Genomic DNA, 18,389 nt, shown 5'->3' with positions numbered 1-18,389 from the left:
CCTACCTAGACCCCCGTAGTAAGGATTGCTTGCCCTCTATTGGCTTTTTGATCGCTAAAGGGCCGATATTCTTTCACTTCGATCTATGGTTCGAGTACTTTAAGGTCAGGTGACTACCCTGTCTTTTAGCCTTGCAGTCTAACACAAGGGGCCGGGACCACCCAAAAGCACTATAAGAGTGCGCAGAGGAATTGTTAAGAAGCAGGCCTCGCTAGTTAAGCCCCTTTCTTTCGATATGCTTGTCATATCTCTTTCTTGATACTCCTGAAACAGCTATAGACCACCTCCTGGCACTTGTCTCTCACATACGACCATACCCACCGGAGAACTCGGGATCCCGTCCGCTCTCCCATAGATAAGCCGGTGAGGGGCGGATTAGTAGTTGGGTCGGTGACGACCAGCGAATCCCCGCTGTTGTATGTTTTTGCCTTTTCCACCCACAGGCCATGGTTCGGGGCTCCCTTTTTGCCTGAGATACCGAAACCTGTCGCCTCGTCACCAGGCTTGTCGAGCTCAGCACACCAATATATCGTTACAATACTGCAAAGTGAGAAGTACAGGTTCTTTATCCCTCACAATCCGCACCAGAATGGTATGCGCTTGTTGTATACAAACTCGTTGCTGTTGCGAAATGGCTTCTCTTAACTTGCCTCGCTACCAAGTCCAAGATTTGTGCACGCTTACAGATGCTGATTTTACATCTAATTTCTGGCGCAGTTATCCCATCAAGGGCCGGGCTCCAACGATGTCGAAACCACAATAGGTGCTGGTTTTACAACCCGCCAATAGGCTCGTCGAAGAGGCAGGCATAGCATCACGACACTGTGAGAAACATAGCTTCAACTTGGTTTAGATATTATGTGCTAGATGTAAATAACAGGGCATACTGGCCTCTTGTAAGAAAGATAGACGAGACATCGTCTAGAAGACATTGCCCTTTGTCTGCTTCATCTCCGAGACCTTGAGGTTTCTAATGAGTGCGACCCAGACGAAAGATGCCGCCATAAGAGCGGTTCCAGCTGCCAACATTCGGGTTTGGGCATAACCGTAGGCCTTCTGGATTGCAATACGCTCAACGCTACCCTTGGGGAAACTCAGCTGCGTTTCCAGGTTCTCGTAGATGTCGTCGAGGTTCGGCAGCGCGCTCGAAGGCAAATACATGATCAAAGCCTTCTGGAAGGTGTTGGTCCAGATGGAACCAGAAATGGTGGATCCAATGGAGCCACCGACAGTTCCAGTGACACTCAGCATAGCCAAGGCTGCGGCCACATGTTGGTGATCGACAGCTGCGAGAACAGCGAGCTGCATGCAGATGGTGAAGACACTGCCACCCATGGAGATGAAGATCTGCGTCATAACAATATATCCGACGTATCCAGTAGGGTTTCGGAAGTAAATCATCAGACCTTGGGCCAAGATGTAGAGGGGAACGCCAACCCAGAGAAGCCACTTGAAGTATCCTGTCTTGCGAATGCCCCAACCAACAAGGAAGAGGAGGAAACCGGAAACGACGTTGAAAGTGTTGGCGATATATCCGGCTTCTGCGACGGAAAGATAGTTGACAACTTGCAGAAAGGACGTGAAATAGTTGTTCCAGCAGTAGTAAGAGAGCTGATACGTCAGGTCCAGAAGACAGGCACCAACCAGCGTTCGGTCAGTCAAGAAGTTGAACTTCAGGAAAGGAATTGGCGCGAGGTAGAGCTCATTCAAGGCGAACATGACGAGGAGAATGAATCCAACAACGATCATCGCGATGATGTATCCTGTAGCCCATCCGTTGGGGGCCATGGCCGCGATGTTGAACGGCAGGAGGAAGATGACCAAACCGGCGGCAAACAGGAAGATGCCAAGAGCTGTGCGGAGTAATCAGTGAGCCTTGAACAGTCACACAAGGAGAACGGGATGAGACAAACCATCGAATTCAATAACATAGTGCCAAACACTCTGCACAAAAGTACGCCCGCTGGGCTTCTTGGGAAGAATATTCTTCCTGGCTTTGTGCAAGTTGTACTTCAAGATGCAGAACAGAGGTGCACAGATAACAGGTGTGAGGAATGCAAAAATGCCGAAACCCCAGGGCCAGTTGATGGTGTCGAGCATCTTCTCAGAGGCGTATGATCCAGCAAAGGCCGAGATCATGTAGGGGGATGACGTGAAGGCATATGCCAAGGCTCGGTTCTGGAGGTTGGTGGAGTCGGCTGTGATGACGTCGATACTGTAGATGAGACCAGTGAAACCGACCTGGTAAAAGACCTGTTCCTCATGTTAGCATGCCGTGCAGGTTGTCTTGCTTGTCGAGACTCGCTACTTACGTTGGCAGCACAGTAGGTTGAAAGATTCTTGCTGGTGGCCATGATTATCAAGCCCAGGTCTGCAAAGGCCACCATAAGGAGGTAGCCCTCAGCTCGACCAGCAATATCGAGAAACTTGGCCAGAGGAATGAAGACTGCAGCCGTCATCGAGCTCGCGACGACATCAATGACAGTGAGCAGTGAATGCGCCCCGAAATCGCTAGTGACATAGGGCAGGAGGCTGCCAGCAGTTGAACTCTGAAAGGCGTTCAACAAGTAGACAAACCAGACAGAGATAAGTGCGCAAATCAGTGACTTTTTTGTCCACACCAGCGTGATGGCTTGCATATCCCTGACACCTTCTGTCACATCCTCCGTCGGCACAGCATCCTCGGTGGTGGTTGGGTTTCCATCTTCGGGGGACAGACCAGCCGGACCCTTTCCATGGCTAGTGACAGGCGTAAGGTTGGTGGGCGATTCTCCAGTCGACGGGCTGGTAACCTCTGCGCTGTTAGGCCGGAGCCTGTTCCACAGTCCCATGATTAAGTGCTGATCACTGGGTTCGGTGTAAAGGAGCGAGGAATGTAGAGGAATTAACCTTTAAGCGTAAGGAAAGAAATGAGCGCGAACTGTTCAAGGGGTCACTGCTTGTCTTTAAAAGACTTGACGCACGATCAGACTAGGGGAACCCAGGTAGAAAACCACGCATCTGATAAGATTTAATCATGTTGCCTCCTTTTAACCATGGTCGAGTCTCCATACTTGACCGGCAGAATCGGCATCGGGGTGCGGGATGTCTGGGTTCCGTCTCCCGAGTGACAGGGATCCCAAGGCTAGAACCACCGGAGTTGGAACCAACAGCAGGTCCACAGAGTACGAGAACTTCGGAAATGCCGCGGGCCTGAAGGCCAGCGTGACTTGGCCCCAATCTAATCTAATCTGATACGATTGATATGACCAAGACTTTGGGATCGGCCATGGGTAAGCTGAGCGGAAACGGCCCGAGCAGAGATGTTGGTTGGTTCGTTACGCAATGGCTCGCGTGTTGGTAAGAACTTTCTGTGGTTCAAGCGTGGGACGCAACGGAACCGAGAAGGGATGAACCGTGCTAGGGCGTGATGATTGTCGTCACTCGATCTGATTAGTCCCAGCGTACAGTAGGAGGCATCGCAGGCCTGACGGCGATTTTGTCCGATTGGTTTAGCTCAACTCCACCATGAGCAGCCCGATCCACCTTCACGGGTCGGACGGCACTTTATAGTGACACGATTCCACATGTTGGTTGGCTGCGAGGGCTCGAACAGGTTCGCTTGTTGCCAGTTCGTCAGGGTCAGGGTCAGGGCCACGCAAACAACGCAGGACCGGCATGTGGCGACGTGGGATGCAACTTCTAGTCCCAACAGCGTGGGTGAATGGATCTAGAATGGAGGGTTGGAGGGCCCGTTAGGTGAGAATGTGCTATACGCGATATTCGATCATATGATGCAGGCAATTCTTCCACAGGTTGTTTTATAGGGTTGTTAGCATCACCATGAACCGTGGATAGGCATGGCCCCAAACCGGCGTTTTCAAGACAACGGATTTATAATTATCGACTAATAGTGCCAAACCGCGGAAGTACACGCCAGTTAGAGAAGTCTTATTCCTCTCTCAGAAATGACAAGCCCACACACCGCGGGATGTGCGACCGTAAATACCGGAGAGGTGGACCTTAAGTCAGCTCACTTGGTTGGGCATTGTAATCGGAAATACGAGACCGTGGGACAAGTGGCATCCCATTGAGTCTACATCTAGCAGTCATCATGATTTTATTTCTCCCGAGAAGTGGTGCATACTTGATACGCTACTGAAGTTGTTCATCTAGATCGCATTTCACTGTTGCACAGTTCAGCGCTCGCCTTGCATGGAACATAGACGACTTTCGGTTGCCGGTTGCCCCGATCCGAAGATCCATCCATATTGCAAGACGGACTCTAACAAGATTCCATTTTACTTTTTGGCGAGTTTTGATAAACAAGAATATGTTAATGCCGCTTTAAATGGAGTCCTGCAGCTCTAAAGATGCGTGGCTGGGTTGTGCCCAGTGTGGCCTTGCTGTTGTCGAGGAGCATCTTGCTCAACGATCTCATTCGTTTGCACTCAAAGCTACATTAATGCCATGCTTTTGCTCCAATATCCAGTTTATGAGAACATCATGTTCACGGACAACCTTTCAGAAGTGACCAGCCACAAACCATGGAACAAGGGGCGTTGTACCCCAGACCACATCTAGAATGACGAGTCGCAAACATGATCTCCTGTCTCTGGCACTGAAAATTTCAAATGCCTGCACTTCTAGGGTATGTGCTGTTAAAGGAATAGATGGGCTCCAGGGATTGTCGCACCACCATGCATGGAAGGGTGGGCAAGATGAAGAAGAAAATCAGCCATTGCCCCGGAACATCCCAAAATTTCTTCCACTTTGGGCTTAAATACTACTGTAGGTTTGAGGGCTGAGGGTTATTTGCCTCTGGTTCATTTATTCTCCTACCAATGTAAACATTGAAGATTGTGCTCAACAGCTCCTTTCGGAGACGTCTTTGATACCAACAACAGTGACTATTAGAGGAGCAAGGATTCGTACTATCACATCCGCTTATTACATCATCGAACGGAATAGGTTCAATCTATAATATATGTCCCATTTCGTCGTGGGTTTGCATAACTTGCTGCAGCAGAAGTTAATCATGTGTCCGGGTTCGATGCCGAGGTTCCGGGGGTTGACGTATTCTAGCTGCGGGATATCAAGATCTGACTCTTCGGCAAGGTGAAATAGAGTTCATGAGCCTATAATATAGTGATACGCTGCTACATAATATTATTGTAGCCTCATTCTCCGCTTTCCAAGAGGAATGAGTTAAAAATGTGATGAGGTTGTTGAGATGGGGTTCACGGGGACGTACACTCCATCTGGCCGGCCGTTTTCCAGAAGAATCCAACGCCGTTTCCACCACTTTCCCATCTGCGGCAAGCTATTCTACTGGATTAATATTATTCAAACATATTCCCCTTTTCTTACACCTCTTTTCCTCACTCGTTCCTTGCGATTGAGAGATAAGGCACCCTATTCAGCTCAGGGTGGCTCCTTGCCAGCGACTTTCTCATAATTTAACCAAATACACTCTCATTCATCCCGGAGAACCTTTAATTAAAGTTTTGATCGACAAGGCAGGAAATTAGCACCAAATTTCTTAATATAAATGACCATCTACGGGCAATATCCAAGGAGGTTTCTTGTCAAAGATTAGATCTTGCAGATGATCTCACATGGGACATTAATCCACCTCTCTTCCACAGGCGCTCCAAAAACACCCATAGAAGCCTTCTATACTTATGGTTACTGACTATATGTTGCCAAAGTTCCAGCTCTTCTAGCAGAATAGCTAACTAACGAATTATTGGTCTCGAGCAGCGCATCCATAGACGTCCATCGTCGTAGATAGACAGAAACGTTGCATCCAAGACCCCTGAGATTCACGTAGTCCGCAACCGAAATCCAGTATGAACTCGTAGACCCCTCAGCAAGAAAGATCTGGGACGTCAATACAGACCCCAACTAAGTTCAGCGACGCATTGTCTGATGGGTGCCTCGGCAAAGGCCATCAAGTGCCTGGATTCGTCCCACTTTGTTAAGCTCACACCCACACAGCTTGGCTCCGCATGGGCTGCCTTGACCACACCTTGAGTGCCATGCATCTTACCGATCATCTCTGCCGTTGTGTGATAGGTGTCGTAATCTGCCGGGCCTGAATCTCGGGGTTGTCCATCTTATTGACTCACACTCTGGTCAACGGACACTTGCCAAAAACCGGCGAGCCCAGGGCAATCGTCACATCCTAAGCATCGAGATCAGATTAAAGGCATCCTTACAAAGCGGGCTTTTGCGGTCAGAGCCTCCTTGGCCAAACCGTTTCATTCAGTTTTGGTCTTACGAGGCGTGTCTCGAATGAATTACAATACGCCTTATCGTCTGCTTCGCCACACCTTCAGTTCCCAAAGCCCACTACCGTGAGTTACGGCAGTTGAAATGGCCATGGTTCTCCTCGTCACTGTGCACACCAGGCTCCTTTGCGCTCACGTATAGCAGAGGCGTCACCACATGCTGTGTTTCCAGATCTGGGCAGTGGCAACGTGTCAAGTTATTGGTTCTGGGTGGTCTGATCTTCGTTTCCTGCAGCTGCCTCAGGGCTGAGACGGGTCATCATCCTGCCGAAGCCACGATGCAAGGAATCCAACTGGCTGATCAAAGCCAGGCCTGCAGAGGGCGACGTCGCCCTCCTTTGTCTCTTCCACAAATGCAAGCTGTTCAGCAACTCAACGATGACATAGGGAAGGATAGGGCTGAAAAATAATTTCAGTAAAGGTGCGCCGCTTTTTTTCAGACACCGGAAACTCCCCCGCATCTTTGCCTGGCATGACCCCATATTCTCGTCTACCTTAACTCGTAAACAGTTACCCCAGTTTGTGGCTGAAACTACCTTGGCGTCACCTGTAATTCTGGGCGTCCAGTTGCGTCAGTGAGCAGACCACCTGACGCCCTGTCATTGGTGAGTTGAGGAGTCCTTCGTGGGCCTTCTATGATAGGCAACAGCCGAGAGGAATCGTTCCCCTGCAGAGCATCTCTCAGGTCTTTTTGATAGGCTGGTCTTGAGGACGCGTCATGGTGCCGGCCGACCAACATGCCTTTGAGATAGACAAGCTCAACATTCGTAACCAGACCCCTCGGGTCGGGGCCCGATATATCTCGGGCGTCTGCTATATAAGTAGATACTCTACGCCATTCAAGAAAACATCCTGTGTAGCTTTATATCGACGATTCAATATCTTCTCCTTGACTCAATCCACCCAGCTACTGTGCACAACTGTTTCCAGACAAACTGCCAAGATGCGTTACCTTGCCCTCCCTTTCGTCGCGGCCATGCTCACGTCGCCCATTGCGGCATTTGACATTTGCAAAGCCCTCCGTAAGCATCAAAGTTCCTTCTTTACTGTCGTTCAGCATTGTCTAACATTCGGCAAAGACTGCTACGAGGAATCCGAGTCCCCAGCGGTCTGGGTGACTCTGAAAGCCGTTGATCTTAAGGACCGGAACTACCAGCCCGTAAGTACCCCACGCCATGTAGTCATACAATTTCTGATAGATAGTCAAACCAGACAATCCGCGTCGATCTCACCGAATCCGATCAAGTCTGCGATCCTTCCAAGGTCGAGGTCTTTATGCAGTCTCTTGCCATCGACAAGGACGGATGCGGAGAAGGCTCCATCATGCTCGACCCCGAAACGTGGGCCAAATCCTCGTGGGAGTTCTCTTGCTCAACTCCCAAGGACTCTTCCAAGGAGCACAAGCTTAGCTTCACCATCCATGCCATCAACGGGGAGGAGATCGAGAAGATGACATTCGTGACGCGGTTCCGACAGATGTGGCCCATCATCTTTACCAGCGTGGAAAGTGATTCAATGGCAGAAACGCCCGAGTTCTCGCGCGGTACACTGCACTATGTGCCTGAGGGAGGCTACCGATTTGAGGATTATGAGGAGCTGTAAAGCTTGCCGGGTATCATCGAGAAAGCGACCGAGTCAATTCCGGAAAACAACGATTAGAGCCTTTCCATTCGCCTATTTACTCCCACCCAAGACGCTGTCAATAGTATTCGACATGCCGGGATGCTCGGGAACAACTGCAAGTCGTGATGGGTGGCAAACAGAACCATGTTGGCAGGGGAAGTCAGATGCGATGCTTTGATATGTTTCATGAAGGACGAGGATTCAAGACAGTGATTATTTGTTCGTCTTAGGGACTCATTTAAGAAGATGCTGATATGAACAGCACCTTTAGCATATCCATGAGACAAGAGTCGACGCTCTTCATGAGAATGCAATGGAGAAACTGCCACATTGGGCCGTGGCCATTGATGACGCTCGCCACTCGCCCGCTCACTTCTGGCCCCAAGATGTGCAGGTTCGCCATGCAATCTATTCTCAATCAAAAGTAGATATACGCCAATTTTATGTTGTTGCAGTCTCGCTCATCAAAAATCACAATACAGTCTGAATGTTTTGTCCAGCGCTCCATCCCAAATCCCATCCAGCATCAGTAGCGGTCACGACTCATCCGATTTTTCCGACTTTTCCGACTTGATGATATTGTCGGCTTCCTTCTGAGCGTCTTGTACAATCGAGTCGGCTTCTTCCTTGCTGAAAGCCTCCGTAAACTTAACCCAGGGACCATGAACCAAGCCCGTTCCAGCCCCTATCAACATGCCCAAGCCCGACGTTGGGATCGCAACGACCCCTGTAAGCAAAGTTCCAACGGTGACCCCGATGCCGCTCGCAATCCCAGCACCGATTCCAGTGCCAAAGGCGCCTCCCTGAATCCATCCTGCCTCGAGTCGCTCGGCTGTCTTCATCAGCTTGGCTGCCTTCTTGTCCGTTTCGCGAGCTTGGAATTTTAAGTCTTCGGCAACTTTCGGATCTTCGGCTTTATCCGCCTGCTCGTGAAGCTGGATAGACTTTTCCTGCAAGTTTGAGGCTTCATCGATGCGTTTTTGGATCTCTTTCGTCAGCCTCTCCTTGGTGGATGGCTGATCGCCATCTTGGTCTTTCGTCTCTTCGCCAGACTTGTTTAACACCTGGGAAATTAAGGCTTCCATAGTACAGGGGGCTCGGAGAACAGGCGGTGCTCGGAATGGATTGATAATCCTTGAATGTGGCTTGAAAAGACAGTGCTCAGACCGGTGGTTATAGCCCATGGGGCTTATGACGTAGCATTCGCCTCGCTGCATTCTATTGGCTGAGCTGGATGATGAATCCTGCTTTTGGATAATCATGACGATAACTCCCACAGCCGAGCATGGCCTACCCTACACAAGCTAAGCGAATTACCGAGAGTGCAAGACGAGATCCCGACTTTTCAGTCTAATTGGCTTCTAAAGCCTTTAAAAAATCAGGGTGGATCAAACGACTAGTGAATAAATATTTCCAAGAGAGTTTGAGAGGCCCAAATCCCTAGTCCATTAATACCCATGGCAATTTCGACCTCGTGCTGTTAGGGAACTAAACACACTTTCATCAAGCGACCATCCAGCACAGCATGCCTAGCCGAATGAATTCAACACTCCAACGAGCCTCGCTTCGCAATTTTCGACAGATGAAAATGCTTAATGTATTTATATGCATAATTTCTGCAGCGAAGGGTGTGTGGAAACTCAAGTTCAACTTGTTGTGTTGTCACGGCCATGTTTTATTTTTCCTTCCATCATCTCAGTTGCTCTATTGGCCAAATGATTAATGGGTATAGTAAGGCGCTCGAAAGCGAGCTGATGATAGTGACACCACTTCAACGGTGATCCAATAGAATGTCAGAGCCAAGGCTTTCAACTCAAAGCCGAGGTCTGGAATCAGAGTGTTGGTCGATCTCCTGACGAGTCCACGGCGGATTAGCGTTTGTCCGAGCTACACGGCAAACGCGGCAACGGTTTCATGTAACCAACCGCGTCTGATTAATGACTCAATAAATCTCATCACTCAACCTTTCTCTTGTAGTTTCAAGAAGAATCAACATGGTCTCGCCGGTACAAATCACCGTCACCGCGTTTGGGGTGTCAGCCTTCGTCTCAGGCGTCTCTACTCTCATCAACCCCAGCTACACGCTCGAATTTCTCAATCTACCTCTCGCGGCCCTCCCTTCAGTTAGGGGAAATGCCTTGGCGGCCATTGGCATGGGCATATACTATTCACTGGCCGCTTATCAAAACAACACCGCCTTCTTTGCTGCGTCAGTGCCTATGAGACTGCTCAGTGCCTCAATATTTTGGGTCCAGGGCTGGCAGGCTGCGTCTATTTGGGAGGGAACAGGATCTATTGCTACAGGATTGGCGCTATTGTGGCAGCTGCGCCTCGAGAAGGAAAAGAAGGAGTGATAACGGTCCAAAGCCTCGAACCGAAACACGATGTATTTGTGGCCCGCAAGGCGGGGGCCGCGACGAGGTGTCGTGGAGGTTGAAGAGATGCTCGAGGAAATACACGCTTTAAATGAGAGCACAAATAAAACTTTGAGGTCTGGGCCACGGTTCTTCATGGCTGCAGGTCTGACAACCCTCATTGCGCGTTCTCTCACGTGCGCGACGCCTCCTTTGACGCCTGGAGAAAAGAAGTAGAATTTACAACAACCAGGGCCATTAAAGTCCTGAAGGAAAATGTTAAATCATCGCCCATCGATAGCCCGTAGTTTAGGAGGTTAATTCACCCTTTAGGAACTTGATGGTCTTGGAGCGAAGTGGAGACGTTCACGAGCAGTTACATAGTAATGCCAAGCTGCTTGGCCCGAGTCGTGATTGGTTTCACACAAGATGCAACACTGAAGCCGTTGATGACTGAAAAGGTATCTAAACTGGAAATGAGATAGTAAGAAAATTGAAGTGAAGTGTCTTCTAGTCAACTTTCACCACCACCAGAGCCATACCAGCACGCTCCTTGACAACCCTTGTGTCAGGCACTACGTTACCAATGGCCTCACTATCATTCACAACACGTACTGTATCTCTATTAAAGTTTGAAGGCTCAAGGATCTTTTCAAAACATGATGGCTTGAAACCGTCGCGTGGCAACTGGCGACTCGGATTTGCACTGCCTCCCTGAACAGTGGCGTGGTTACTCTAAGCTCGTTGGTTGGGTTTGGGGGCTGGGAATCCTACGGCAGGGATGAGCTTGTTGATCCAGCTCCTAGCCATGGAACCACGTTGTATTCGGGAAGGATGATCCAGTTGGTTGCGAAATGCATTAAAAGCCTGACTTTAATTTCAAGCCTACCTCGTTTAGAGAGTGTCGGGGAGCCCGGGACGCTGTGGTTCATGCAGAGGCTGTTGGTTGCTGCGCAGTGGAGGTCGCCAGATTATGACGCATGTAACAGCGCTGAGGCGGGCTTGGATTGAGTCGATCAGTGGCCCACCAACCCGTATAAAGCATTTGCTGCTATTGCACTGCTGGTTGCCCGTGTGTTATTCGAACATAATACCACGCTCCTCTTGCAGCACACCGCCAACTCAGCGACTGAAGTGTGTCGAGAGGGATGCACCATACCGTCACGATGCTTTTGGCAGTCTTGTTGATTTCGTCTTTGCTGTTCTTTGCCTCAGTGAAAGATGTGGGAGGGTAAGAACAAACTGATTGGCTTCCTGCACATCTAAATCCCAACTAATTCTTGGGATGAAGTGCTGACAACTTGACTGTTGCATTCTTTACAAACGACCAGGAAGAGTCCTGTCAGACCAAAGATACCTCAAAAGGTATCATTCTCACAACATCTAGCATCCCAACAGAGCTTACCTGCTTCAACCTCACGGATATCTTTTCGCAATCCAACGATACCTGATTCCAAGAAGCCCTGGAACCCCTCGGGGACAGGTCGTCTGGTGTCAATTGGCTCCTACAAAATCGCGACGACTTTGGCTCCAAGGCGAATTACTCCCAAATTCGGTATGAGCTGCTGAATAAGACTATTGAAGACGAAAGTGGAGAGGTCTCTGCATGGTCACTATACGTCTACGCCTTCTCAAATTGTCAGCAGATAGTCGATAGTGACAACGTCGACGCAGATGATTTTCCTTAGTTCGAGAGCACCTGTCAGACTGAGAAGGGCGGTGAATGTCAGGGTGTCCCGTATCCAATCAAGACATCAACAGTGTTTCGTCTTGCTACTCTTGTCCGCAGGGTCTCTCATAATTTCAATCGCTCTGAGTCTGTTCCAAGTGTGACTTGAGTCGTGGTACCTCATTGAACCATTTGGCTTAGTAGATGCAGCGCAGGCCTTCGCGGTCAAACTATCGTTGAAAATGATCTGATCATGTCATCAATAAGCCTGCCAACGTTGTCTACAAAAGGCACCAAAGTCTTGCTTGTCATTTGCTACACCTAGCTTTGCGTTGCTGGCTTTCACTCGTGCCTCATCCTAGTTTATCTATGTCGAGGCTGACTGTGGCGATCGAACCTGGCCCAAATATTCTGTGCTTGCTGTAGCTCCTTTCTTCGTTGTTGTTCCTCCAAATCAATGTCCCCCAAATCAACCTGTTCCTGATGCGCTATCTCCAACTTTGCCATATCATTATACAGCCCCAGGGCTTCACTTAGGATTCCTCTACTATCAGCATTCGGGCTATTAGGATGCGAAGATTGTGGACGATGGGCCGATGGCCGTTCTGTCGACATCTGCTGGCGACTGTACTGCATTTCCCACATCTTGTTCTCTATCTCGTGTAAAGCATGACGTGCAGCACGATGTTGTTCGACTAATGCATTCCACTTGGCTTCGAAGGATGGGTCAGTCTGAGTTGCGTTGTTCTCATCATCAGGTGGAGGAGGATACGGCCCTGGACCAACATTAGCGGCTTCATCCGCAAAAGTTACATGATGCTTACCCTCTCGGACCCATTGTTTGTTTTCTCCCGCTCTGTTTGTTCGCTCAGATGATTTTTCTTTCTTTTGGGGCATGGCGACTACTTTGTCACAAATAGCGAAGAAAATAGGGTGAGACTGAGAAAGGGGTAGCCAACCAAGAATACCAGGCTGGGGCGGCAGAAAGTGAACGTTTATACTTATAACTTCAGGTTCACCAATAGAAAACATGGTGTTCACTCATTCACATGCCCTTACTCTTTGGGAGTTACTTTTCGACGTTCACCACGAACACGTACACGAGGTCTTTGACGAGACAACAAAGACAATCAATGAGCACGAGTATTCACCATCATTGCCTCTTTACCCATAGGAGTAGGAAGGACTGGTGGGTTTGCTACCCACGGGTGGAATGGCCCTGGGAAAAACAAAGTGTGGGCCAGAAAAGAGGGAATCATGAAGGACATGCTTGATCTTAAGAGGTCGAGAGGAAATCATGTCGGGCGACATTCACTATTTTCGTTTCGCGATCCATGGGACGTTTAATACCAGTAGATGTAATATCAATTGTGAAATGGTTTTGATTGACAACCTTGTAGGCTGATATCCCCCCTTGATTCTTTTGCTTCATCTACAAACGATGAGCTGTGCTTCCCTGATTCCAAACTCCAAACTTCATGCCTGACATCCTCAAGTCGAAAGACGGCCGTCCCGCATTGAAAACCACATCACGATGCGAGATTCAGTCTATTAGTAGGCCTATGGAAATTCGCATTCTCTGGTACAAGGCTGTCGCTCTCAGTGTCGTCGCATTGCTCGAGGCTGGATGCACGTTCGACCCTATCGCGCTCAAGGTCGTCGATCCAGAAGATGCGGGTCGCCAACGAAGTACTTGGTGCATCTTCGGCAATAGTTCTTGTTGAGGTACTTGGGTTCCCCCACGACCTCTTGAATTCGGCAGCCTTTCTTGGGCTCGCCGGGGTGGCGGCAGTGGTTCCATTTGAGGCGACTGGTGAGGCAGTGACCGCACTTGGTGCAGTAATAGTAGTACTTGGTGACTACACACATCGCAATATATCTTGATTCAGGATGCTTTGTTGTTTGAGTTGAGTGGAAAGGAGAGGATAGGTTTTAGGGCTCGGCGACGAGATTTTATAATCCAGCTCTCCTACGCTCGGTGAGTGAGAAGGGCGATAGAGAATCAGTAACATCGCCAGCCCTTACACAACGGATCACGAGGAGGCTGGTTTGTCTGTGTTTATATGTCATTTTGTACTACTAGGCAAACAAAGAACAGCGCGAACACGCCAGCTGCTGCCGCCCCTGACCTAGCTGGACATGTTTGCGATATCTACTTCAACAGACATTGACTAACTATGAGACATAGCGCATCTGAACCAACTGGTTCTTTGGGCATGAATTACTTCAGCCTCATCAGATGATAGTCTGGAACTGTGCCTAGCGGTCGCGATGACTGGTTTGGGGGCCGAAGGTTGTTACCCAAGCTATCACAGGCCTTGGGCGCGATAGGGATGGGCCTTTGTACACAGCATCACCGTTTGGGATGAACAAGACCAGAGTTAGTGAACAGCTTAATCAATGAACTAGTTCAATTCGTTACATGTGCGTTCAGCTCAAAAGACCCTCTGCGGCCCCCATTTCGACATTCCGCGCCGCCCTGACAACCCAGTACCCAGTCTCAGGATGCTTCACCACTCTCCACTTCCTGTCCTTCACTTCGGACTGTCCCTTAGCTCTCTCGCGTATCTCTCCATCGAAGCCGACGTCGTGGCGTATCTCAGAAGCCACGCGAAGAAGGTCGCTCTTTTCAAGAATCGCAGCCATGGACAGCAAACCCTGCGGTTCCTCTGATAAGATTGATGGAGCGTCGCGCAGAAGGAAATGGACCACGGCAACGGTGCAGAGGGTGATGGCAAGAAATGCTACGATAATGCCAGCAACCCAGGTGACGACGAAAAGTCGAGTTGTGGGAACAAAGCCTGAGCCCGTAGCCTTCTCGGGCTCCGAGAGCGTCTCGAAGCCATGAACCGCAACCGCATTCACGTAGATGGCTGTAAAGACGCTCTGAATTGCCTCCATGAGTACATCTGTTGCCAGGGGATCCGACGGCCGTGCCCGTTGGGCAGTATACAGCATCAAAGTCCCTAGGTCTGTAGTTGACCACTTCATCTTTGGGTTGAAGGTCACAGCCCCGAAGATGTCCTGCTCAAAAACTCTCCAAAGTTTTGGTCGGCTGGTATTCGGCTCACCCGTCTCGACGAATGATTGGATGACTGGGGCGTCTGTTGACGGCAAGACTCGCAGGGTACCGGCGACTTGGCGGTATCCAGTTGCACAGGAGATGACCTTGATGTCCTTGAGGTTGTTCTTTGCTGAAGAGGAGTACTTGGCCGCAGTAAACACCAAACGGCTATAATATGCCTTGGCGGAGCAGCCAAACTCGACTGTGGTTTTGAAGTATGTCTCCTGCGAGCTTGAGGTGGGAAAACTCTGCTTGAAGCTGCAGCCTCTGTCATTGCCAGAGACTTGAACCGAACTCCCACTTGACGTGATTGAATAGTCCTTTACAAGCTCACAGTTGAGGTAGGCCGAGTAAGCAGTGGTATTTGCTGCCATGCTCGTCCCTGTGGCAAGGTTCGAGTCGGCATCAAACGGGCGAAAGGCGCGCTCATCGTCCGTCCAGGCAATCTTGTTGCCCCCGTAGAGACGCGTAGCGGAGACGGTGTCGAAAACAGGGCGCCAATCGACAGTAGAATCGATGCCGTCGACCGTGTACGTCTGATTGTACACGATAGGGAGCGACTTCGAAACTGTCACGACTTGCGACACAAACAGCCGTGCAGCGAATGGCGCAACAAGGTATGTCAAAAACACGGAGAGCAGAGTAGTAGCTCCGACCATGTAGTGAGACTTTCGAAAGGCCCCCCACCAGCGCCAGATGCTGGCGACGACTCGGTAGTCGAGGAGAATCGACACTCTTGCGTCGGCGCCACCCTCTTTGCGAAGTTCGACGTAGGGTTGACGCTCTGCAAGGGAGCCAGCTATCCAGGCCCAGTAGGCACCGAAAAGAGAGAAGACAAAGCTGGGGAGTGATGTCCAGAGTATACCCAAGCTCCAGGGAGTATCAGGAATGTCGCCGACCTCACCATCCTTGGCGGTGTTGCTGGATGGAACCGTGACAAAGCCATCATTTTGAGAAGAGACAATAGTCAAAGCAATGACGGTCGCGATGAGGGCGATGTTGATGATGGAAAAGGCTAGGAGGGATGGCCATCGCAGACAGACGGACAACCACCCGTAGGGCTGGGGAGAAGATTCTCGGCCTTGGCCAGACATGACAGCGGTCGAAGAAGTCGGTAGAAGGACGATTCAAAGCCACACCGAGAACATTCCCAGAGCGACGGCATATTTGTACAAGGATTCAGCTCGACCGCCGAGCCAAGCCTCACCTAGCGCAGGCTTGCCCTACGCTAACAAAGAGTAAAAGGAGTCCTACCTAAAGGCTTCTTCCGTCCTCACAAGGCAGATTGGGAGGCTTTTCATGAGCCCCGCGTGACGGAAGTGTTCAGCTAAGTACGATTAGCTCTGAGGCTGTCCAGCCATGATTGGCTCGCCACTCCACCTTAGTTCCTGGGAGCCTTGACTATCGACCATGGCTGAACGATGGCTTCAAGCCACTTTTGGCCCGAACGGCCTCGGCCTTGACTCTTTGTCCTTAACTTGGAAGATAAAGGTGGGTAAGCTCTGCAATACTGGTTTTGAGCAAACGTATCCCTACTGTACAAAGATGCTTCTCTCTACTCGACCAGCTGTTGCCCTCACTCTTGTCTTGAGCTCCTTGACTGTATGCCATGGAGCTGTTTTCAAGCCGCCGAAGTGTGTTGGCGATATTACCGAATTTCCAAATTGCATGAAGGCCGACGAGATTGCCAGGAAATGCAGTAACAAGCCAAAGCAAGAAACCATTGACTGCTTCTGCACCCAGGAGCTTCTCGATGCTTATGTCGGGTGAGTGCAGTGGCTAGCATTGTTAACGACTTGACTAAATATTTCAGGTGCAAGGGTGAGTTCAGGCAATGCGTCTTGGGCAACTCATACGACAGTTTCGTTGAGGACGAGATCGCCAACTGGCAGGATGCCTGTGGTCCGTATCTCCCAGACGACATCACGACTCCAACGGCAATCGCTGCGACGAGGACGTTGGACGAAGACACTTGCCAGACTATTGCTGAGAGCTGTGCACAAATGACCAAGTCAATCACCTCGTGCTCTTCCGAGTACACCAAAGGAGCAGATCTCACGAGCTGTCGCTGCCAAGAGTCTATCGTGTCTCTAGCCTCGGTGTGTATCATTGATGGGCCCGAGTCTTGCATCGGAACGAGTGTGGCTACCAAAGACATATGGGAGTACCAAAACTGTGCAGCTGCCACTGGAGTTTTCGAGACGTCAAAGGTAAGCGTGAGAAGCTGGTCTTGTGTATGTCGCACTAACGGTGAAGCAGGACAAGGGCCCAGTCACAGTAACCGCGGGAGCTACTACCGCTGGGGATGCTCCACCCACCACTCTAACCTTTGGGCCGGGTGCTACTGCTGCGACGACAACTTCTGGTAGCAGCTGCTTGAAGGGCTCAAATACGGGAAGGGGTGCTTTGGCTGCTGTTCTTCTCATGATGGGATATGCCTCGTTTGTCTAGGACTGGGAGCAGCTGGTGAACTTGTTGTAATTCGTGAAGTATTGTATATCACTGGACGATGTAGCATCGTGACTCTGATCTTCTAAATCACATTTAAACTGCTGGGTCACAATACTGTGAAAGAAGTGCCTCCTCCCCCAAAGGGCGAGAAGGTCTGGCGCATAGCAACTAGACTACCTACGTTTTCAGCGGGCAGCTGGAGAACAAGCCTTTCACTCAATCGCGTGTAACACAGGATCTTTGTGGTATTCATGTATGCTGTCCATGATATGTCACTCTCGTGGACAAATAAGATGCCTGTGGTCATCATGTCATGTGAGTTCCAAGGTCTGTCATATTTGATCATCGACAACATCGTATCAGGAATGGCAACTGGCCTGCTGGCATTGACTCAAGCCAACAATCCAGTTTTTATGCCCGGCGATTCAGCCTATGCCAACAAGACGATGCTTCTCCGGCTGGTTAAGTGGCCTCTTCCCAGTATCAATCTGCAATGGTGATGGCACCAACAAATCGGTTTCCAACAAGCCCTTGCATCCACGTCACTTTTCTCATAACCATGTTCCACTCAATAGAAGAGCTCGGTAACAAACATTCTTATTTAGGGCGTAGGAAACATCCCCTGAACTGTCAGGGCTGGCGGTCAATGACACCAAGATCCTGCATGGCAAAAGCTAAAGACCATCCATGGCAAATGGCAAAAAGAAATGATTTGCCGTCAGCAAGACTCGAACTTGCGTTTTCAGTGCTTCGAGAGACCACAAACTGATGTACTAACCCCTATACGATGACGGCGTCCTTGTTGTCTTGGCGTGGCTGTAATTCACTTTCTATACTCTCAAGGACGAAGAGCCGTAGCGCATCTTGGAAGGACCAAGATATACATTAATACTTAGTCTTCAAATCAATTAAATGCATCATACTATAAGGAGGTTGTTACCTTCTTTCAAGGTATA

The 18,389-nt window shown here is 49.8% G+C and overlaps 7 protein-coding genes across 7 annotated transcripts; 3 read left to right on the top strand and 4 right to left on the bottom strand.

Moving 5' to 3' along the window:
* Window positions 1-921: 921 nt before the first annotated feature.
* On the bottom strand, window positions 922-2,831 carry MRS44_011333 (uncharacterized protein; the record flags this gene model as incomplete). Its single annotated transcript, XM_046283367.2, has 3 exons — window positions 922-1,853; window positions 1,914-2,253; window positions 2,313-2,831. 3 exons carry the CDS (start codon window positions 2,829-2,831, stop codon window positions 922-924), a joined length of 1,791 nt encoding a protein of 596 aa, XP_046134963.2.
* A 4,384-nt stretch (window positions 2,832-7,215) lies between these two features.
* MRS44_011332 (uncharacterized protein) lies at window positions 7,216-7,874 on the top strand (the record flags this gene model as incomplete). Its single annotated transcript, XM_046268992.2, has 3 exons — window positions 7,216-7,294; window positions 7,352-7,431; window positions 7,485-7,874. 3 exons carry the CDS (start codon window positions 7,216-7,218, stop codon window positions 7,872-7,874), a joined length of 549 nt encoding a protein of 182 aa, XP_046134964.1.
* Window positions 7,875-8,431: 557 nt separating this feature from the next.
* Window positions 8,432-9,157, bottom strand: MRS44_011331 (uncharacterized protein; the record flags this gene model as incomplete). Its single annotated transcript, XM_046283368.2, has 1 exon — window positions 8,432-9,157. The coding sequence occupies one exon, from the start codon at window positions 9,155-9,157 to the stop codon at window positions 8,432-8,434; it is 726 nt and encodes a 241-aa protein (XP_046134965.1).
* Window positions 9,158-9,889: 732 nt separating this feature from the next.
* Window positions 9,890-10,249, top strand: MRS44_011330 (uncharacterized protein; the record flags this gene model as incomplete). The annotated part of the gene is made up of 1 exon (XM_046275740.2): window positions 9,890-10,249. The coding sequence occupies one exon, from the start codon at window positions 9,890-9,892 to the stop codon at window positions 10,247-10,249; it is 360 nt and encodes a 119-aa protein (XP_046134966.1).
* Window positions 10,250-12,281: 2,032 nt separating this feature from the next.
* MRS44_011329 (uncharacterized protein) lies at window positions 12,282-12,815 on the bottom strand (the record flags this gene model as incomplete). Its single annotated transcript, XM_065619698.1, has 2 exons — window positions 12,282-12,694; window positions 12,743-12,815. 2 exons carry the CDS (start codon window positions 12,813-12,815, stop codon window positions 12,282-12,284), a joined length of 486 nt encoding a protein of 161 aa, XP_065475770.1.
* Window positions 12,816-14,348: 1,533 nt separating this feature from the next.
* On the bottom strand, window positions 14,349-16,076 carry MRS44_011328 (uncharacterized protein; the record flags this gene model as incomplete). The annotated part of the gene is made up of 1 exon (XM_065619697.1): window positions 14,349-16,076. The coding sequence occupies one exon, from the start codon at window positions 16,074-16,076 to the stop codon at window positions 14,349-14,351; it is 1,728 nt and encodes a 575-aa protein (XP_065475769.1).
* Window positions 16,077-16,527: 451 nt separating this feature from the next.
* MRS44_011327 (uncharacterized protein) lies at window positions 16,528-17,433 on the top strand (the record flags this gene model as incomplete). The annotated part of the gene is made up of 3 exons (XM_046283369.2): window positions 16,528-16,748; window positions 16,796-17,192; window positions 17,242-17,433. The coding sequence occupies 3 exons, from the start codon at window positions 16,528-16,530 to the stop codon at window positions 17,431-17,433; spliced, it is 810 nt and encodes a 269-aa protein (XP_046134969.2).
* Between the last annotated feature and the right edge of the window lie 956 nt (window positions 17,434-18,389).

This window comes from Fusarium solani (assembly GCF_023522795.1).
Source record: "Fusarium solani strain SB1 chromosome Unknown bctg00000007, whole genome shotgun sequence".
NCBI lineage: Eukaryota > Fungi > Ascomycota > Sordariomycetes > Hypocreales > Nectriaceae > Fusarium > Fusarium solani.
This window is presented reverse-complemented; position numbering and strand designations above follow the sequence as displayed.